General features: G+C 35.9%; 1 protein-coding gene across 3 annotated transcripts in view; it reads right to left on the reverse strand.

The window, feature by feature from the left end:
- Positions 1-23,004, reverse strand: part of RTN4 (reticulon 4) — a 71,296-nt gene that overhangs the window by 41,003 nt on the left and 7,289 nt on the right. The window contains exons 2-3 of one of the 3 annotated variants that reach the window (XM_041754175.1): positions 11,533-11,589; positions 8,448-10,853 (exon numbers count right to left, since the gene is read on the reverse strand). The exons of 1 other annotated variant lie outside the window; for it this stretch is intronic. In XM_041754175.1, the coding sequence (XP_041610109.1) occupies positions 8,448-10,853; positions 11,533-11,589 (2,463 nt within the window). The remainder of the gene's footprint in view (positions 1-8,447; positions 10,854-11,532; positions 11,590-23,004) is intronic. One more of the 3 variants, XM_041754176.1, reaches the window with a different exon arrangement.

Genomic DNA, 23,004 nt, shown 5'->3' on the forward strand with positions numbered 1-23,004 from the left:
GATGCCCCAAAAGAAGTTCTTTCAACCTTATATTTTATGGACATATTTCATAATTATTTTCAATCTGTATTGAGCCCATAGTAAGCACTAAATAAATCCCCATTATTTTGACATTTGTTCAAGTTATGTTTAAGTAAATAAAATCGATTCTTTTATTCTTTGTCTCTAATTTAACTATATTATAAATTTAAATTTAAACTAAGAGTTTCCAGTTAAAGATTATTTCTATTCAATTTGTTAAATTAAGCATTTTAATTTTTCAAGGTACTTAAATTTCTCACTTTTATCAGATTACTCAGCATCATAATCATAGTCAAACTAAGAATTATCAAAGTGTCCTAAATATGCTCACTAAAAATGTATTTTAACCAAAATACCAAACCTTAATATTTATAATGCTTTACTGAGAAATGTCAAAGGCTATATAGCAAATTCTTAATGTAACAAAAATGTTTTAAGTCATTAGCACTATTTAAAGAAAGCTCTTATTCATGAACACATTTAACAAGCATATATAAATTGGCAAAGAATAATTTTTAATTTTTTACCTAGATAAATGGGCCCTTTTAAAGTGAGTCCTTTATTAAAAATGGCAACACTATTTTATTCTTAGATATCACTTAGTTTAAGTACAGTGAGTAAACAAGTTGTTGGTGGTTTCCACTTCATTCACCAGTAGTTCCAAAAACAGTCAGCAAAACACAACCTATACTCATTTATGAACAGAAAATATTCTGTGCATTATTAGCAAACCAAGCAACCAACAAACATATATTAAGCAATCACTATCAATAAGTCAAGATCTCAGTGGTTTGGATGAGACATTAGCACCTTTTTTTACCAACAGCCTACCAACAACAACATACATAGCAGTTGTTCACAAAAGAGTTATTATTCAGTGTCCACATGAAAGCAAAAATGTTATCTTCATTTTAATATCCCCACATATGGAAAACTACTTTAGAAATATTAAAGGATTAACAGAACGAGTAAATGTATTAGCAGTGTTAGCAGCCAGGGTTCTCACTATAGCTGGAGCATACAAATATGAAAAGAAAGAATCTCTGAGAATGGATTGGAATTGGAAGTATCTATGTGAACTCATGATTTCAAATACAAGAATGTGTATGTGCTTATGTTTATTTGTATGTATGTATACAAGCATTTCCTAGTCTGTCCACTGAAAGGCTAAAAGCGGAGAGCTCATGGAGGCAAGGAGCACAACTAGAGTCCCACTCTTGATCTCTAATACCATTCCTAACTAAAAAAGAATCAGGGATCCTTTGAGAAAAGACTGATTCCAGGGCTGGGACAGAGTAGCCATAAGATGAGCCTACGTTGGGATCCCTGGGTGGCGCAGCGGTTTGGTGCCTGCCTTTGGCCCAGGGCGCGATCCTGGAGACCCGGGATCGAATCCCATATCAGGCTCCCGGTGCATGGAGCCTGCTTCTCCCTCCGCCTGTGTCTCTGCCTCTCTCTCTCTCTGTGACTATCATAAATAAGTAAAAATTAAAAAAAAAAAAAAAAAAAAAAGATGAGCCTACGTTTTGTTATGCTAGAAAATAAGAAGTGCTTCTCTCTCCATCCCTCCCCCCCATAAAAGGATAGCTGCATATATTTGAGCCAACTTGAACAGAGCCCTTCGAAATCTGGGACAATTTACAACCAACATAATTAAGTACAGCAACGAATTATAAACCATTAGGGGGGAAAGAAATTCATCAATCCATATTGGTAATTAACAAATTAAATCATGGGAAAGGAGGGCTCTTGTTAACAGTAGAATTACATGGATGACTGATAACTTTTCAATTCCAACACTCCCTCCACATTTATCATTTTGCAGCCTTAATATGAAGATTGAATTGAGCAAGATTCATCAATAGACACTAAATCTAGGAGGGAATTTTGATGGGGAGCAAGATATTTGCATAGTCTTGAAATGTCATCCATTAGACTGCTTATTAGCTGTAAGGGAAGAAGAAAAGAAAAAAACTATATAGTAAGAAAATGAGGGACCACCTTAACCAGATGGTGAAAATTAACCTCATCAAAGAAGGACTTCTGAATAATGCGTAACTTCAGATATGATACCATAAGAAGGGTAAGAGGTACCACAACATCTTCATTTTGGCCATGAATCGATTACCTCAATCTAATCACTGAGAAACTGGAAACGAACACAAATTAGGATGTTCTATTAAAAAGAGAGGGGATGAAGGGCCTATGTCCTAAGAGATAAATAGTGGAAATTTAAGAGATAAAAAGAGCCAAAAACATGACACCTAAAATAAATTTTGGCCCTAATTGAATCTTGTAGTAGAGGGACACTATACAGGGCACATTAGGTTAAGTGTCACTGTAGAAACAGATGGTAGATTAGAAAAAAGTACTTTGTCAATATAAATTTAGGAAGTCATAGTGATACTGAGGTTACATAAGAAAAGACCCTTTTTGAAGAATTTAGGATAAAACAAGATGCATATAACTTACTGTCAACTGGTTCAGGAAAAATAAGTATGTATGTAGGTATCCATATTTAGTTATTATCTTTAAAAGGAGATAACTGATAAAGCAAATGAGGAAAATGTTAATAAACTTAGATGAAGATTCAGACTTATTTGCAAAATAGTAAGACATTCTTTGCACTATTTTTCTTTTTGCAATTAAGTCTGAAGTTACTTCCAAGTAAGTTAATTCTTTAAAAAGCAACTATCCTTTAAAAAAAAAAAATTCTCCTTAATGATACCACCATTTATTTCAATTCTGGTTAATTCCAGTCACAGAAAACTTAGCATCTAACATATCATAAACCCTCCTTTAGCACAGACTGGTTTTTCAGTTTAGTTCTGAAAAAAACCTAGATGTTTCTTTTCATCTTGTCACCCATGGCCAGTGTGCAAATCCACTAAGTCCTTAGATGCAAGTGAGTAGGTTCTACCTACTGACCGTAACATCCACATACATACACCTGCCCCAAAGATATCAAAACAGAATCTCAAAAACTTTTTACCATATTTATATAAATGAACAGGCTCATGTGTCCACTCACGTTTGCTACCTCTAACTTCCATAGATCTTTCATTCTGCAAAGCCATCTCTAATATCCCAAGGTAGAGCTGGCCTCTCTGCACCCCTACTATGCGCTGGTGATCTACTTCCCATCATTCTACACTTCTATCCCTAACCTGACATTCCTAAGCCAGACTTCCATGCCATCATCTGAGGAAAGCATTTCAATTGTCATGTGGTAGTGCTGCCTATCAGTTAACTATTCTCTTCAGAAGTTTCACTATCTTGGTCTATACACAGTAGTATAAATGAATACAATGATTAGAATATTTTATCTTCTACCTGTTGTTTTATTTTTAAAATGAGTGAAAAGTGAAAAATTAAAGTGCTGACAATAATCACAATATATTTTAAATAAAAATGGAAACCAGGGATCCCTGGGTGGCGCAGAGGTTTAGCGCCTGCCTTTGGCCCAGGGCGCGGTCCTGGAGACCCAGGATCGAATCCCGTCGTCGGGCTCCCGGTGCATGGAGCCTGCTTCTCCCTCTGCCTGTGTCTCTGCCTCTCTCTCTGTGTGTGACTATCATAAATAAATAAAAATTTTTTTAAAAATGGAAACCATGTATCTTTAGCCACAAATTTTAAGAAAAACATATATAAAGTGCTGAGCCCAGATCAAAACCTGCCTCTAAACAATGAAGTACAGCTAAAGAAAAAAGCAAAATAAATGTTCTTAATTACAGCCTGAGAGAAATCAATACTTATATTTTATTATTAAAAATAGTTTGATAAAACTCCTTAATTAAGGGAGAAGAGGGAGACTAGCATTGATTTTTTTTTTCATGACAAATTGTATCCAAAAATATCAGTAAGGCATCAAAGTCTACATCATAACATTTTGATCATCCTCCTTACAAAATCAGCCTTTCTTCTCAAAATTAAAATTGAATTCTGCCAAAAAATGTCATTTTAAGAAAACAAGGAGAATTCCGTAATATTAAATAAAATATTAATTTCCTCAGATAATTTATCAATGCCTTAATGTTTAAATGCATATTCAGTAATATATTCTTTTTAAAACACCTAAGTATATCACAGTTAGGGATGGTATAAAATTTTTAGCCATCTGAGAATACAACCTAATAACCTTCTTAGTAGTTTCTTTGGTACATTTGATTTCAGTACACTTAACCATGACCTTTAGGAAGATGGGGAAGCACTTGTACCCTTATAATGTGTTACAATGTTTAGCTATGCCCTTACCAGTCTGCCTCCACCAGCTGACTGAAAGTTGCACAAGGGCAAGACATTGTCTTAATCCTCATCTTCCTTCACACTGCTTCCAAAAAACTAGTACAATGCTTGGTATTATAAAGCACCCTAAAGCAACTATCCACTGCTTAAAACAGATGCCTATTAAAATTAAAGTCAAAGAAACTAGCAAGTCGCAAGAATCTAATTCAATCTCTTTGCTCTTACAGAGAAGGAAATTAATTTCTAGACAGATACAGTGGTTGTCAGTTGGACAGCAGAGACTAGAACTCACATCCCCTGCAGTGTTTTTATTACACCACAGTGGGTTTCCTTGCAGGACTTCTGTAGCATACATACATTGGATGTATTCAAGGAGTGTTCTATTCACTAGCCAGCTGCTATGACAATTAAAAAAAAAAAAAGCTGAGTAAAAGCAGCATGAGTAACAGTTTTCTAAAGAGAATGCTCAACCTCTCCTTATACTTCTTCAACCATCCCTACTTAGTCTTCAAAGACACCGCCCTCTTCCCTTACTTAATTCTAAACTATTAGGCTACAATCAGTACAGACCAAGATCCCTAGGTTTAGTAAAATCAATCCAAGGAACTGCTGACTCTGGAGGGTTCCAATCTACTAGAGGATTGCTAGCAATAAGTTTTGGGAGGAAATGTTGGGATAGAGAAAGTGGGACTTCACAGGCTGTTATAAACCATTGCTCACATGACTGCTTATCTGTGATCTTTACCCATACTATATCATTACCATGCTGCTCTGGGATTCTCAGACTCTCCTTTCTACCACTGTCTCCTAAACCATTTTTACTGTGCTGTTAAAAAAAACCCATTCCAGGGGATCCCTGGGTGGCTCAGTGGTTTAGTGCCTGCCTTTGGCCCAAGGCGTGATCCTAGACTTGATCCGGGATCAAGTCCCACATCGGGCTCCCTACATGGAGCCTGCTTCTCCCTCTGCCTGTGTCTCTGCCTCTCTCTCTCTCTCTCTCTCTCTCTCTGTGTCTCTCATGAATAAATAAATGAAATCTTTAAAAAAAAAAAAATTCGAGGGGCGCCTGGGTGGCTCAGCTGGTTGAGGTTCTGACTCTTGGTTTTGGCTTAGGTCATTATCTCAGAATCATGAGATGGAGCCCCACAACAGGCTCCACACTCAGTGCAGAGTCTGCTTGAGATTCTCTCTTTCCCTCTCCTCCTGCCCCTCCCCCTGCATTCTCTCTCTCTCCAAACAAATAAGTCTTTAAAAAAAAAAAAATCCATTCCCCATTGTGAAGTATCTCCTCTAATCCTCAACTTCTTTACTGAACATTCCTGCCACTACCTCCTCTCACTAAAACCTGGCTCTTCCTGAGGCTATTGATTTCCCTGTGTAACTCTAATAGAGGCTATTTTCTTACAGCAGCATACCTGAGGGAGAGGAAGGGAGGCCAGCACCCTTCTTACTTCACCAACACTACTTCTAGACTACTATCTCAGAGGGCTTGGGCAAAAGTCCTAGTTATTCAGCTATGGCATTCTCTATCTTTCCCAATTGCCTCCATCTACCACACTGCCAGCTGCCCCACTTGCCCTTTTACCAAAGTCTTTTGTCCCTAGTTTCTAATCCTCTCCAACCCACATCCTGCTATCATCCTAGGTGACTTCATGAGAGCAATCCAACTTCTTAGACTCATGGTTTATATCACCTTAGCTCTAGCAACCTTCAGCCCACTCAACTTCAGCTCTTGCCTCATGGCCAAATTTTGGCCATTATCATCCATCTGGAATTCTCAATTCAACATCTAACAAACAAATACACATGTGCAATTCTACTCTGACCACAACCTGCAACCATTCTAGTGTTCATATTTTTATTCTTTTTCTTTAGTTCTTAGATTTAATCTGGACCACAAGTTCTGTGACCTCCTACTCACCTATCAAGTCCCCCTGCTCTCTTCTTTACATTCTTCAACTTAGATTCCACAGTCTATCATGTCAAACTACTGTTATCCTCATTCCTTTGATTCACTGTCCTTTCACTGGGCCCCTCTAGCAAAACACAAGCTTGAATCAATATAAGCATTTGCCTTCCCTGAACCAACCTATACCCAGGATGTTAGGAACAATTAAACAAAAATCACCCTATCATACCAGACTACCCTTCAACCTTAACTGGACTCTTAATATAATGCCTTTGTTTCCCTAGTCAGACCTCATCTACCAAAGTATGTTCCAGTTCATTCTCAGCAAATGACCTAACATGTTGCTTTAAAGAATAAACATCAACCATCATACACTTCCCCCAACTTCCAGCCACAAAACTAGCAGTATCAACACCATATTTTCCCTTCCACTCACTATAATCAATGTCTTCCAAAACTGTTCCTTTTTTATATGTCAATTCCTCCACCTGAATTCTGGATCCCATCCCATTTCCTCCTGACTTTCTACTAGCACCTTTTTTTTTTTTTAAGATTTTATTTATTTATTCATGAGAGGCACAGAGAGAGGCAGAGACACAGGCAGAGGGAGAAGCAGGCTCCTTGCAGGGAGCCCAACATGGGACTCGATCCCTGGTCTCCAGGATCACACCCTGGGCTGAAGGCAGCACCAAACCAATGGGCCACCGGGGCTACCCTCCTCTATCTTATTCTTGCTATCACTCTTTCTCCATGATCTTAAACTTTTCTTTTTTGGAGAGAGAGCAAGAGAGTGAATGGTGGGAGAGGGGAAGAGGGAGAGAGAGAATCTCAAGCAGGCAAGACTCACACTGAGCAAGACTTGATCTCACCACCCTGAGATCATGATATGAGCAGAAATCAAGGGTCGTACACTCAACCGAGTCACTCAGGCGCCCCATGATCTGAAACTTCTTTAAAATCTTAAAAATAAATCTTAAAAAATTTAGTGTCCATTTACACAAATCTCCTTCATTCCTCATCCCTAACTCTGCCCACCCACATCACCTGCCATTGTTACGCCAATACTTCCCCTAGTTTTTGGTAAATTCTCAAACCTTATCTTATTCAAGCTCTCTTGCATTCAATAATGTTGACCAATTCTTCCACCTTTAAAGCTTCCGCATTTCTTGGCTCTCCCTAGTTGATATCTATAGCTTTAATTACTGTCTCTGAGCCCAGGATAAATATACACATATAGTCAAGGTCTCTCTCAAAAGCTTCATTTGTGTAACTTCTTAGAAGTCTTGTAGGTTACTTTAATACCAATATTCAAAACTGCATTTCTTCTCTTCTTAAACCCACTTTTTCTCTCATGTTTCCTAACTCAAGTTTCTCATATTATCATACGTATATTTGAAAACACAGTTCCTGGAGCCATCTTTAACTTCTCCCCTTCTTCTTCATGTCCATATCCAATCAAACATCAAGTAATGTCTCCATGCTCATCCCACTACCTTAATATTTATAATCTCCTCTTTCTTAGATTATAGCAACAATCTCTAACCTGGTCTCTCTGCCACTAGTACTACCCATCTCCAATACGTAAGTATACTCAATAAATAAACTATAATCACTACACATCTTCATAGAAAACACAGCTAAATTAGAATGCTAAATAAAAAACATACGTGCAAAACACTACACAAATCAAGTGTGAGGGAAATGTAGTGTCAAAAGAAAAAATGACAACCCCTACTTTTCTGAAGAATTCATTACAGCATACCTCAATTTATACTTTGCAACAAAATATCTGCTACTTAATATGCTTAACTCTATACCTACTACCGGAAAACACAGCAGTATATTGAAATATTGGGAGACACATTACAGAAATATGCTTTCATAAAAATTTAAAGTAATTTCTGGGGAAAACAATAGTAAATATATATGAAGATATTTTGTTCTAATACCTCTTGCTCTTCATGCTATGTGTAAATACTGAAGGAAAAGAAAAGAAAGACATGAAGCCAATTCTGATAAAATGTTCTAGATCGCTGGTATAATATAAAAAGGAACAATGAATAATTGTGTGGAAAAAAGTTAAGAGCAAGGGCAAGTAATGAGTATAAGAAGGGTTAAAAAAAAAAGCACTAAAATTTCTGGGACAAAAGAATTCTTTTCAACATGATATATTAGACACTATAAACTATAATACTACAGAAAATGTAGTAGAATGTTCCATCATAAGTCAAAAGGTGCCAAGAAACTACAAAACAATGTATAGACTGATTACCTGAAGTTTTACTCAGCTCTGCTGAAAATATAGCAGATGGTGATCTGTTCTCTTGTTCTGTATCAGAAGGGGTTTTTTTCTCAGCTTCTTTCACAAGAACTGTGGGTTTGACTATACTGCCTATTTCTGTTTCAGTGGCCAAAGCAGAAACATCTGGAGGCAGTGAGGGCACCTTTGAAATATCAGACCTATCTTTGGAGAGTTCATCTGGGACATGGACTTTATCTTCATCTTTAGGTTTTACAATCTTGAAAGAAAGGTCATGGGGTAACTCTGAGCAAGGTAATGATCCAGCTTCATCCTGAACATTAACAATCTCACTTTTTTGGGATACTTCTAGATCAGTGTATTCCCCAGTTAATTTAGGAGAAGAATCAGTTTTAGAACTGACAAATGTAGGAAACTCATCTATAATCTCAATTGGAGATGAATCTGAGAATGTTTCACTCTCCCTTACTTTTGCTTCCTTAGCAATAAATAAGTCACCCTCTGAATAAACTGCAGTATTGAGCTCCTTCATCTGTAAAGGAATTTTCTCCTTTTGGGTCAATGGTGAAATTTCATCAGGTGATAAGGTATCTTTTGTGGTATCTAAACTGGGCTGAAAAGATTCCAGATACGGCTTTCCCCCTTCAGGTGGTAGTGAAGCACTGAGTTTCTCCTTATTTTCATGTTCTATCATTGACTGAAATGAAGCTTCCTTGAGATTTTCATTCACAAGTATCACAGCTTCATCTTGTTTCTGTGGAACTTCAGGTATTGAATCATCACTAAATAAGTCAACTGGTTCAGAATCAGGTGAGGAATCTTCAACTAACTCAGAATGGTCAGCCACTGGCTGTGCAACTTTCGCTATTTCTGAGTAATCAGAGAAATCTGAAGATGGTTCAGTAGAGAGCTTTGTTTCTTTAATTAAATCACATGCAATAGATATATAAGGAGCTTCTGTTTCTTGAACAGCTACATTAATATTTTCAGGCTCTTTAATTTCTTCCTTTATTCCTGATACATTTTTTAGTGATACATTCATGGCCTCTTCATATGGTGGGGGATTTTCAGGCTCAAGTTTTATGCTTTCATAATTAACTGAAGGAGGAGCTTCTAATTGTGATGAACTGGGCTGCACTGCAGAAGCACCAACACTAGGAACTATGGAATTTAATGGTGCTTCCATAACAATGTCAGGCAAAACTGGTGACGGAGTTGCTTCAGATTCTTCAAAAGACGGGCAAAGCTGTGCCGCCACAGGGTAGAGTGACTCCTGCATAGCTTCTGATGTCTGAACCAAGTCCATTTTTGTTTCAAAAGCAATCTTTGTACCTGTAGCTTCATTCAATTCACTTTCACATGCTTCCTGTACTAAATCTGGGGTTAGACCTTCAGCCATGTTTGCCACTACTTCCTCAGTCACCTTTGACAAATTATCTGTTGTGACATAATCTGCCTCAGAATCCTGTGTTGCTACAAGGAAAGGATTTGATGTTTTGGTACTAAAATTCTTCTCTGTTACAATTTGGGCCTGTTTTTCTTCTATCTTTTTTTCATCTGTCTTATTTTCTGAAGTATGATCCTCCAACAAAGGAAAAATGTTTGTCGAAAGGTTTTCAGTTGCTGCTGGGTTAAAGGGAGCACATGTGATATACGCTCCTGAACCATCTTTTACAGCTTCTGGTGTACTGGGAAAAGAAGTATCATCATTACTGCTTTCACTATCTTTTTCATGATTTGTTTCCTCAAGGCTGTCAGCAAAACATTTCTTATCTACTCTACTCTCTAACTTGCTCTCTATATTACCTCCAGCACCCAACACATCACTATCTTGCTTATGAGTATCTTTTACATCCCAAACTCGCTCAAATGGTTTGAAGTCTGCATATTCTTCCTTCATAGGAGCTTCTGCTGCAATTCCTTTTTCATTGAAACTGTCCTTTATTTTTTCTGGAGACATAACTTTGTCCTCTTCTTTAACTGATTTATTAGTAAGGGCTATGGGTAATTCTTGTTGATTACAAAGGATGTTATTACTAACTAAATCCTCTTTTTCATCTTTATTCTCTTCCCTAGGATTTGCTACTATTGCAGATTCTGCTTTTGGAGAGCCACTGAATGATAATCTCATTTCTGAGTATTCCAATTGCGAAAATTCTGTTAAATCTCTGTCTACAAATGGATTTTTTGCCTTCTCTGTGAACTCTTTAGAAGCTTCAGTTGAGGTTTCTTGAAGTGTTCCTTCGGTGGGTAATACTGTTGGTAAATTACCAAGATATTCATGTTCTTTAAAAGAAGCAGCTGAGAGGGGAGACAGAGAAGGAAGAGAAGCAGCAGTTTCAAGCAGGACAGATGGAAAATCCTCTTGACCAGTGGAAACAGTGCTACCTGGCTGCTCCTTCAAGTCCATAATTTTTTCTGTGACCATGGACAGAAAGGAAAGTTAGAGAATGCCAGCGTTCTCAGAGTTAATGCAAGTTTTATGACAGATTCAAAATACTGTTAGTAAGGAGTTAATGTTAACTAAAATTAAATGTTAATAACAATAATAATCAAGTAGTCTTGAATCATTACTAAAAAAATTAAAGTTATTGTCAATAAAACGTGCATGGCTACAGAGGCAAGTACATGCTATGAAAAGGCATAAATCAAGTCTCTGAGAAAAAACCTCAAGTGTAATCAATGGAGAAATGCTACTTCTAACTAATTTTAGAGGAAGACAAAAGAATTTGGGGAAGAGAGTTTGACAGTAAAGAAAAGACACTGAGTAATTAAATGCCAAAGAGTAGTATTCATTTCTACTAAAACCTTTCAGCTATAAGCAAGTAAACTGTATCTGGAAAAAAAGGACTAATCAGTATATAAATGTAAATCAAGGGTCCAAGAATTCCTCACATTTTTCCAATTATTAATCAGGTTCTGCCCATTTTTCTCTTGGACATAGCATTATAAAATGTAAATTTCAACTTTTTTCAATAGACAAACATTCTTGGAACCATGCTAATTTTTAGTAAACTCAAACCACTCTGTACAGTTAATAAAACTAACTAAAAAGTTAGAATACACAGAGAATAAAAGGCTAGCAGGAAGAACTTGCCTGCAGAGGAGTGTATCACAGGCTCAGATGCAGCAGGAAGAGCAAAAAGTGTCTCATCTGAAAAACAAATAGAATATAACCTCAGCAGAAATAAAGACAGAGTTTGAAGGAGACTAAAGGTAAGAGGAGCAAGCAAGGGTTCAGTTTGTAATGAGTTAACACAAAACTTTTACAAAGAAAAAGCCAAGAGAGGAAAGAATAAGTAGTACTATCAGTAGTAACATTAATTCAGATTAAATTATATTTATTATAAAGATGATTAAATGATATCCATAGAACCTATCATTTCTCAAGGGGCAACAATGTTTCTATTAAAGAAATTTCATAAACCAAAGTGCCTTTAAAATATTATTCTCAATTATCACGTGGCATCTAAAGCTTTTATTCACATTTCCAGATAGGTAAGTTATTTGCCCTAATCAAAGCCAAAAATTCTAAAAATCCATTTGAATAAAATAATTACTTTTGCTTAATCCGGTTTTTTTTTTTGCATATGTTCAGTTCAGAAGAACACTTTTAGAGAATCATGCATATTTTCTTATATTCCAGGTTGTTTACCTTTAAAGAAAAACATTCTAATAGTCACTGTACAGTATTCTGTGAGGGCATCAGTCCTATGTACCACTGTCCAAATTGCAAAGAAAACACTAATTGTCATTAGGAAAATAATTATCAATCTTGTTTTGTTTAAAATTAACATTGAAAGATACTTTTTTTTTTAAGAGAGAAAGAGAACCCACACAAGTGGGGGGAGGGGTCAAGTGACATGGAGAGAGAGAATCTTAAGCAGGCTCTATGCTCAGTGCAGACCAAAGCAGATCTCTAGACCCTAAGATCATGACCTGAGCCAAAATCAAGAGTCCAAAGCTGAATCCACTGAGTCACCCAGACATCCCAAGGAATACTTGTTATTCTAAGTGCTTTACGTGCAGGAACTCATTTTACTCCTTACAACTCTATTGTTTTAAGTGGAGTTAATATCCCCCATTTAATAGGTAAATTTTTAAAAAATCAATCAAAACAACTAAGTCACAGAGGAGTAATTCACTCAATACAGAACTAGTGAGACTCTGGGTAATTCAACTCCAGAGCTCGTTTTTTTTGACCAATACACACTATGTTATGGACTGAATGCTTGCGATCCCTTCCCCAAATTCGTATGTTGTAGCCTTAATCTCCAATGTGATAGTGTTTGGAAATGGGGCCCGCTGGTAGGTCATGAGGGTGGGACCATGGTCTGATAGGGTTAGTGCCCTTTCAAGAAAAGACATCAGAGAGCTTGCTCATGCCTCTGTGGCAACACTTCCTCCACTTCCCCACTCCTCCTCTCCCTCTGAGCAACATTAAGAAGCCATGTGAGCACACACTAAGATGGCAGCCACCTGTAAGGCAGGAAAAGAGGCCTCAGAATGAAACCTACCCTGTCCAATCCTTGACCTTAGACTTCCCAGCCTCCAGAACTGTGAGAAATAAATTTCTGTTGTTTAAGTCACCCAGTCTATGGTACTTTGGTCTGGCAGCCTGAGCCAACTAATATACCACATATTGGCATACTAACTTCCACAATGTCACTTTATATCTGCAATTGGAAGATCTTAAGCTAAAGGTCTAGGTAGTTTACACTAAAAAAGCACCTCTAGCAAAACATAATTTGAAACAGCCTGAGGAATGACAGGAAGGTATTCCTTTAATGGAGAGGATCCAATAAATCTGGACATTTCTATATGGAAGGACAAGCTGAGAAATGTTGATCAACAGGAAAAAAAAGATGTGGTTATCATGAACATGGACCAGTCTTCCAAGGATATTCCTTTTGATGAGTAAGAGAGTTAAATTCACAATGTCATATAAATTTTAGATAAATCTATCTTGGGCATAATACAGTATCTTAAGGATTCTTAGATGGGGTGATGAGGGGAATATCCACAATACCCATTTAAAAAGGTCTCTCATAACCTAGAATAATGGGTTGGATGGGCAACTCATCCAAACCAGTAAGTCATACTACTTGTAAGATTTTATAAAACACATATGTACACTTTTAAAAAATGTTTTATTTGAGACAGGGAGAGAGCATATGTGAGCAAGGGGAGGAAGAGCGACAAGCAGACTCTATGATGAACTTGGAGCCTAATGTAGGGCTTGATCTCAGGACTCTGAGCTGTAATTAAAGAGTTGGGGGCTCAACTGAATGAGCCCCCCAAGTGCCCCAGTGTGTACACACTTCTGCAAAAAGACTTACTATGTGATCGATCTTCTTTGATACAGTTTCTCATTTGTAAATGAAGGAATTTGAGAATTCCTTTCAGTTAAAATAATTATATAGTCTTGTATAAAACTGAGATTTGCAGATCAAAGAGCAAAACCAAATAATTACACAGCTGTTCCATCTAAATAAAAAGTAGCAACTCCTTAACAAAATGGCTGTCTTGGGGCACCTGTGTGGCTCAGTGTTTGAGTGTCTGCCTTTGGCACAGGTCGTGATCCCGGGGTCCTGGGACTGAGTTCCACTTCTCCCTCTGTCTATGTGTCTGCTTCTGTGTCTCTCATAAAATCTTAAAAAAAAAAAAAAAAAAAAAAAAAAAAAAAGCTGTCTTTTTCAGCTAGTTAATATAATTAAAAGCCAATAATGCAGGGGCCAGTCTTCTTGGAAAGTGAACTCAAAACATGTTACTGTTAAAATTAGAGGGAAAACAAATTACAACTAAAATTATACCAAAAACTTAAAAGTACTTTAAAAAATGTATCCTTATTCCTAATACCAGAATCTCTCTTATAGTGAAAACTATATTCCTGGCACTTGGCCAAATGAGAAAGATTACAAATTGGTATTTCAAATATTTACTACATTTTGAAAAAAGAAAACTTGTAAATTGAGAGTCTATCTAAATTAACCATGAAACAAGTACTGCATTTCTAAAAGCACTTAGAAAAAAAATCCAGAATAAGTTGCTACCATCTGGCCCTCAAGAAAAAGAGTTGCTCTCATTCCTCCTAAAGCAATCATGGATCATGGGATCAAACTGCCTGGGTTCAAATCCCAGATTCATCTTACAAATGTGTGACCCTGAAAACAATATTACCTATCCCTTCAGTGCCTCATTTCCTTATTTGTAAAACAAGAATAATAATAGTACCTACCTCAAAATGTTGTGAGGAAGGGAAGGGAAAGATTTAGAAACAACTTGCCCTAAGTCACAGAGCTAGGAGGCCAAAGAGTGAGTATGTAAACATGTCTAACTCAAGTCCATGTGCTTTATCTTTTGAGGGAAGGAGTTTAAGTGCAACTGGTGTAAATTCTTCTTTATCAGCCTTTCAAGTTTGATCTCCTGAGATAAGATATATTGTCATCCAGCAAATACCCTGTAATTATCTGAAATATTTGGTTAGTTGCTTCTACTTCACAATATAACAACATTTATAAAGATAATGCCATGAGACACCTGGGTGGCTAAGTGAGCGTCCGCCTTTGGCTCAGGGCATGATCCTGGAGTTCCAGGATCAAGTCCCACATCAGGCTCCGGCAGGGAGCCTGCTTTCCCTCTGCCTGTGTCTCTGCCTCTCTCTGTCTCTCTTGAATAAATAAATAAATCTTTAAAAAAAAAAAATGATAATGCTAGCCAGGCACATTTATTTCAGACGTTCTTTCAATACTAAACCACCCTACAAAGTAAGTTCTACTGTTATCATTTCAGAAATAAACAAACAGGTATAAAAGGTTAGGTAACTTCCCCAGTCACAGAACTGAAAAAATGATGGATTAGAAATTTGAATTCAGAGTATACAGGTCTATGTGCTTTTCTTTAACTACTCTGTAGTACTTCCTTTCCTAGACTTTATATTAGAATTTTAAAATTTTTAAAAATAAAATTAAGGATGTTAAAGAAAAATTTTTATTGACAACACTTACATATCATAAGCTTCCAAATTCTAAAGCTAAAACACCTACAAATTACTTTGTTTTGGAAAAGATTACTGATTTTAGGTTAGTCTTCCTTTTTCCATAAAAGTTCTTAACTTTCACAGACGAGAAAACTATTTTATAATCAGGGACACTATATTAAAAGTGTAACATTTTGAATTACTGAAACATGTTATATATACACTTATAATACTGGGCTTACAAATAAAGGTAAACAACTCCCCCTCTTTCCATGATTATGTCATATTCTAACTACTGGATAAAACTGAAACTTTAATCATCAACCTCATTTGTGCTATTCTGAACAAACAGAAAAAAATAATATTAAGGACTTAAATATACCCACACTAAATAAAAACAGTGGCATATTTAAATAAATACGTTTTCACTAAATAATATGCAAAAGGGTAGCCCGAACTTTTCTATTAAGTCTCTCTACCGCCATCAAAGTAATATTTCTAAAAAGGCATTTCTATATATTCTCTTGCACAAAACATTATTTAAAAGCTTCCAATTATCCACTGAATTGTACCTGAAAACCCTTAAAGCCCTACACCATATGGCCCCAACTTAACCATTTAAACTTATTTCAACAACTTCTCACGTGACATCTATGATAACCTAACTATTCCTAACCAAACCCCTCCTTCCACCTCCTGCCTATCAGAATGCTGACATCCAATAAAACACAAATTCATCATATTGAGCCTTACTTTCTTTTTCAAACATACTCATCCTTATTTTTGCTAATCTTCTACCACATTTCCAATTATCTAAGCTCAGAGAATTAAGTAACTTATTCAGTCATATAGCTAGTAATGACAAAGCTAAAAAAATTTAACTATCACTATAATCAGATAGATGTTTATTTCCTTATTACCCTCAGTAAAATGAATAGAATCACTATACTTTTGACAGTATGAAGGATCAGTACCATTCATAAAACCACTTTTTCCAAATGAACTATTCCTTTGTTGGCACTAATGCTAGATTCATTTCCTTATTCAAGCTTAAATTTGGAGAGCAAATTTAGATTGTTTCTAAACTATATATATACTTTGAATACTAATTATTTCCATTACACAAGGATCAGTTTCATAATTAAAGTTCACTGAAGAGATTTTTAAGTCAGTCATTTTTTAAAAAAGTAAAAGTGTTACATCAGTTTTTAACTTATTACTGGTCAATTCAAAATATGCTGTCACAATCTCACTAATGTTCACATACTCTTTTTTTTAATATTTTATTTTACTTATTCATGAGAGATACAGATACAGAGCGAGAGAGAAAGAGGCAGAGACACAGGCAGAGGGAGAAGCAGGCTCCATACAGGGAACCTGACGTGGGACTCGATCCCGGGTCTCCATGATCACGCCCTGGGCTACAGGCGGCACTAAACGGCTGAGCCACCGGAGCTGCCCTGTTCACATACTCTTTTTTTTTTTTAATTTTTTTATTTATTTATGATAGTCACAGAGAGAGAGAGAGAGCCAGAGACACAGGCAGAGGGAGAAGCAGGCTCCATGCACCGGGAGCCCGACGTGGGACTCGATCCCGGGTCTCCAGGATCGCGCCCTGGGCCAAAGGCAGGCGCCAAACCGCTGCGCCACCCAGGGATCCCATGTTCACATACTCTTATACTGAATATTTTTCTTGGCATCTTCATTTTGAAACCTATTTATCAACCCAAAGTATAACTGGTCAATAAATATCATAACTAATTTATAAAACACAAGGAAATAAGCTGCATTTTAAAATCATAGAGAATTTCTGCTATGAGAATAATTCTATCAGATTAACCTAACATAAATAATTATAAAACTGGGCAAAATATATGAAGCAACTACATTGAGACCCTAGACAACAGGAAATACAGGGCGTGATTCTTGAGAAGTGGGAAGCACACTTAATGATGCCCTGGCTTTCTGCTTGAAAGTCCTTTGCCAATAGCACATGGAAAAGGAGCCCAAGAATAGTACATTCTTGCTGAGTGTCTGGAATTTGTGGAGCAAGGTAACATAGAAAAGAAAACTTCATAGAAAAGGAGCTCCAGAAACCCCTGGACAGAGAATCCTTTTAAATCTTCGGCTGAACTAGGCTGCACAAGACTTACACCAAGGCCAAGCAGAGAATCTATTTTAAAGCTGTGAGCTGAAGATATTCTGGAGGTCAGACTCTACTGGAAGACTTGATCAAAAGTCTTTAACAAACCAGCATGGAGAAATACTGCTCAACACCCTAAGTATAAAAATGAGACCCCAGAAAAGGCATACCTTAAGAGGAAGACTACTTTAATTCTAAACTAAAGGTTACCTAGTCTAGGTTACTTGGTCTAGAATTGGGACCAAAAGCAGCAAAATATGGCTTGTGGGCGGAAGTTATACTGGAAGACAGCCAAGTCCATTTATGTGATGTATTATCTATGGCTACTTTGCAAGGGCAAACAAGTAGTTACGAAAGAACCTGTATGACCCACAAGCCTAAAATATTTACTGTTGTACTCTTAAAAAAAAAAAGAAAAAAAAAAAGCCCAACACTTGCTCTAGACCCTAACTTTAAAATCAAGACTTCAAAAGATCAAGATGATTTGCCAGCAAATTAAGTGACTTCCAGGACAATACTAACAATACATCCATGACAACCAGTATAAAATAAAATATTGCGGGACATGAAAAGACATATAAAAATCGAGAATAAGAAAAGACAGCCAATATAAACAAAGAAATAATGTAAACATCGCATTAGCAAACATTAAAAAGAAAACTAAAATAGCTATTAAGTACGCACAGCAAAAGATGGGCATAACGAGTGAATGGTCAGAGAATCTTGATAGAGAAATACAGACAAGAAGAGAGAACCAAATGAAAATTCTAGGACAGAAAATAATATTAAGTGAAAGAAAAATTCCACTAGATGGGCTTAAAAGAAGAGTGGGCAGTAGAGAAGTAAAGGTCAATAAGTTTAAAGAACAAGCAATAGAAACAATCCAAACTGAAGCACATCATGGGGGAAAAAATGCAGAGTCTCAGCAACCTGTGAAACAATTAAGCAGTTAAATTATATGTAACTGGAGTCCCCAAAAAAGGCAACGGTGACTGAAGCAGAAAAATAAAGATAGAACGACCTTAAATTTGACAAGCGTGATGGAAAATACCAATCCACAAAGCCAAGAAGCTTAATGAATAAACACTGAGTAGAATAAACATAAAACCACAAAGAAGTACATTGTAGAGATCAAATTGCTGAAAACCAAAGACATAGAAAATCTTAAAAACAAAGGAAACAGGCAGGGAAACAACAATCAGAATGACTTGACCGTCACTAGAAATAATGGAATGCAAAAGATAACATCTTTATATGATAAAAAATAATTATATAGTTAATTATTATTCACTGACTATTTGCCAATTGTGTACTCACTAAATTGATATTCCCCAAAGCAATACTTAAAGCAGTGGACGTGTGCAGAGCAGTGAAACATTCCAATCACCCAAAATACATCCCCAGGTGAGGTCAAACAAGGCAACCCAACCCCATGCCTTGTCATACTAAAAACAAGTGTACTTTTTGCAGTTTATTTAGTGCCATATTTTTGGGGGGCGGGGGGGGTTGTGTGTGTGTGTGTGTGTGATTTTGTTGGTGACTTTGCTATTTAAAATGTCTTCTAAAAATAGTGCTTTAGTACTCTCTAGTGGTCTTAACCCCAAGAAGGCCATGATGTGCCTTACAGAGAAAGCACATGTATTAGTTAAGCTTCATTCAAGCATGAGTTACAGTTCTGTTGGCCATGAGTTTAATGTTAATAAATCAACAATATACATTAAATAATGCATCTTTAAAACAGAAACACATGAAAAACAAAATTATATATTTATTGTTAGCAAAAATGGTATGACTAGAGGTTCATAGGAACCTAATCCTATTTTCCCCTAAAGGCAATGATTCAGTATTTGCTAATTCAGTGCTTTCTGTGACTTCATAGAACTTAACTACCATGAACACCAAGACTGACTGTATTCATCAGAAATATGCTTCAAAAATACAGATGAATAAAAATATTATCAGATAATAAAAGATGAAAACAAAAGCTGAAAGAAATTATCACCAAGATGCCTATATTACAATAAACGTTCAATGAAGTTCTTCAGACTGAAGGAACACAATACCAGGTAGTAACCTGGATATTCAGAAACAAAGAACAAAAATGTTAAATGTCTCAATACAAAATATTCTCATTTCACAATTTCTTTAAAGTTATGGTAAATATGAGTAGATGCACATAATTATTCTCACTTAATTTCTCTAAAGAATAATTGATCTTTGAATCTCAAATAATTACTGTATGCAATATAAGTGGAACAGGCAGGCAGACTTACTACGTAGCATAAATTCAGTTTCCCTAAGCTCCTCTCCGGCAAGACAGCCCATGCCAAGCGTAAATGTCACTTACTCAGTGCTGCCCTATGGGAAATGGGGCTTAGGGAACCTGCACAAGAAAATGCTGATATTTATTATCACTGCTATTATCACTGCTTTAAGTAATGAAGTCTTTTGTCTCTGACCCAGACATCTGTGTCTTCTGCCAGCATTCAAGAAACTATGGCAGGCTATCTTACTAGTTTGTTATAGGATAAACCCAATGTGTGAAACTCTAAAATGCCAATTCTCTATATGGGCTTCTCTAGACTCAAAGCAATCACAACCAAATTCCAGCAGACATTCTGTAGACATGAACATGCTGATTCTAAAATGTATATGTACATACAATGGACTTAGAAAAAGCAAAACTAGATTAAAAAAAAAATTAAAACTTGGAGTAGGCATACTACCTGATTTTAACATTACTGTAAAGTTATAGCAATCAAAACAGTCTGGTATTGGTATAAGGATACAAAAAAAAAAAAAAAAGATCAACAGAACAAAATAGATGTATATAGACATACTTCTATGGCCACTGATTTTCAACAAGGGCACCAAAGCAATAGAGCAAGACAAATTCTTTCTCAAAAAAATCTGCTGGGATAACAGAATACCTATATGAAAAATAAATCCCCATCTATAACACTTCCACAGAAAAACATTAAATCAAGATGTATCTTAGATTTAAACACAAAAGCTAAAACTACAAAGCTTCTAGAAAAAAACAGAATGTCTTCACAAACTTGGAGTATCTTGGACAGCACACAGAAAGAAAAAAAACGAAGACTTCTTCAAACTTAGAAAATCATACTAATCAAAAGAAACCATCAAAAAAATTAACAGGCAAGCTACAGATTAGAATATATTCACAATGTATATATCTGACAAAAGACTTGTATCCAGAATATATAAAGAACTCCCTACAATCAGTAAGAAAGACCTACAAAGCAATAAGCAACAAGCAAATTACCTGGATATTCACAAAAGAAAACATACACATAGCCAATAGACATGTAAAAGTCCTCTAATTCATTAATGATTAAGGAGACCTAAATTAACACTATAATGAAAAACAATTACATATCCACTAAAGTAGCTAAAATGAAAAAGACTGATATCAAATGTTGGTAAGAATGAGAAGCCACCACAACTCTCCTATAATGCTGGAAGTGAACCATTTTGGAGAATTTTGGCAATTTCTTACAAAGTTTAATATATACGCAGTCCATGACTCAGCAATTCTACTCAGTTACTCTTACTCAATTCTACTCTCTTGGGACACCTGGGTGGCTCAGCGGTTGTCTGCCTTTGGCTCAGGGCGTGATCCTGGAGTCAGGTGATCAAATCCCACATCCCACTTCCTGCATGGAGCCTGCTTCTCCCTCTGCCTATGTCTCTGCCTCTCTGTGTATCTTTCATAAATAAGTAAATAAAATCTTAAAAAAAAAGTCAAGTTTCATTCACTATTCTGTCTTTATGTTTCAAATTTTCCATAAAAAAGCATAATTTCTAAAATCCCTCCAAAAAAAGAGATAAGGCAATGTAAACATACTAAAATTATATCATAATGAATCAATTTTAACCAGGTTTACCCACAACTCTTTTAGCAGACAATTAAAATACGTAGGCTTGAGTCTATCAATGCTAAACTTTTAACTACAGCTCCTGATGAACATGTTTCATTAACAAATTTTTAGCAAGAACATCAAAAGAAAGCCTGGTGGAATAAATCTTATGATTCATGGGAATCCACCTCTGCACTAGGCTCTATGGTCAGTGAGGAGTCCACTTGACTTTAAAGATAAGTAAGTCTTTAAAAAAATGTTTTCATGCTTTTGATCAGCTTTACCTAGCACTGCTAAAACACTGAGATAAATAAATTTAATAATGGCACCTTCCAAATACTCAAGTTTATATGTCAATCTGTAAAACTGGAGAGGAAAAATATGCAGGCACACCTAGAACCCAATTAAAGCTTTTTTTCTCTTTTCACAAAAGCTGCTGAAAAGTAAGTAAGTTTATGATTGCTCTTCAGTACAATCACAAGACTCCTCTGGTTTTAAGACAGCAGAAAATTCTTTACAACTAGAGACTCCTATTTTTCCCTTAATCTGGTGCATGTAGTTCTCCTAAGTGCAACCTCTACTCAACTCTTTGTCCCCACATTTAGCTCTAGGTCTCGCTTTAAAGTAAAGAAAGGAAAAGAGAAAAGATGAGAGGAGACCAGAAGAGAAGAGCTAATTTTTAAAGTAGCATTGGACTTCTAAGGGACCACGAACAACAAAACTTTATAAGCCTTCTGCACCTATGGTAACAATTCCATCAATGAGAAGAACAAGCTATTAAAGAAATCACGTTTTGTTTTGTTTTAAACCAGAGGGCCACTTAAGTAAAGGATTCAAAGACTGCTTAAACAATAATCCAATATTTAGTAGCTACAGCTCTTACTATAAGAGCATAGAAAATGTTTCTTCCCTTCTCAAGAATTTTTTTTTTTTTTTTAAGAAACAAAAAAGTAAGATGACTTCTCTTTACCAGTCTATCTATGATCAATTGAGAAGAGGGGACCAAATACTTATATAACTCAGCATTTCAAAGTGTTTCGTATAAAGTAGGCTAGAATACTTATTACTTTTGAAAGCCTATATTTCACATAATAATAAACTAATTTTAAAAAATACATGGTAAAAAAATAAAAATAAAAAAATAAAAAATAAATTAAAAGTACATGGTAATAAAAATGTTTGTAGAAAAAATATGTAATATGCAAAGAAATGTATCAATTTTCCCCTAAATTAATGCATAAATTTAATGTAACCATACTATAATTCTAACGGAAGGAGAGAGGATTAAATAAACAAATTTTAAAGATAATATAGAAAACTATACATGCATAGAAAGCCAGAAAAAGTAATTCTGGAAAAGCCCTTTCAGTTAATATTTCATTTGTAAGTTATAGCAATTAAATTAGTTTGGTGCCTATATATGAAAAGACACAGACATGGAACAGAAGAGGAAATATTTCACCCATACTACAAGTACATGACAAAAATGGCATTTTAAAATAGTAAAAATGAATGATTCAACACAAATGATCTTGGAACAAATGAGAAATCGTGTTGAACAATTAT

This window comes from Vulpes lagopus, chromosome 5 (genome assembly GCF_018345385.1).
Source record: "Vulpes lagopus strain Blue_001 chromosome 5, ASM1834538v1, whole genome shotgun sequence".
NCBI lineage: Eukaryota > Metazoa > Chordata > Mammalia > Carnivora > Canidae > Vulpes > Vulpes lagopus.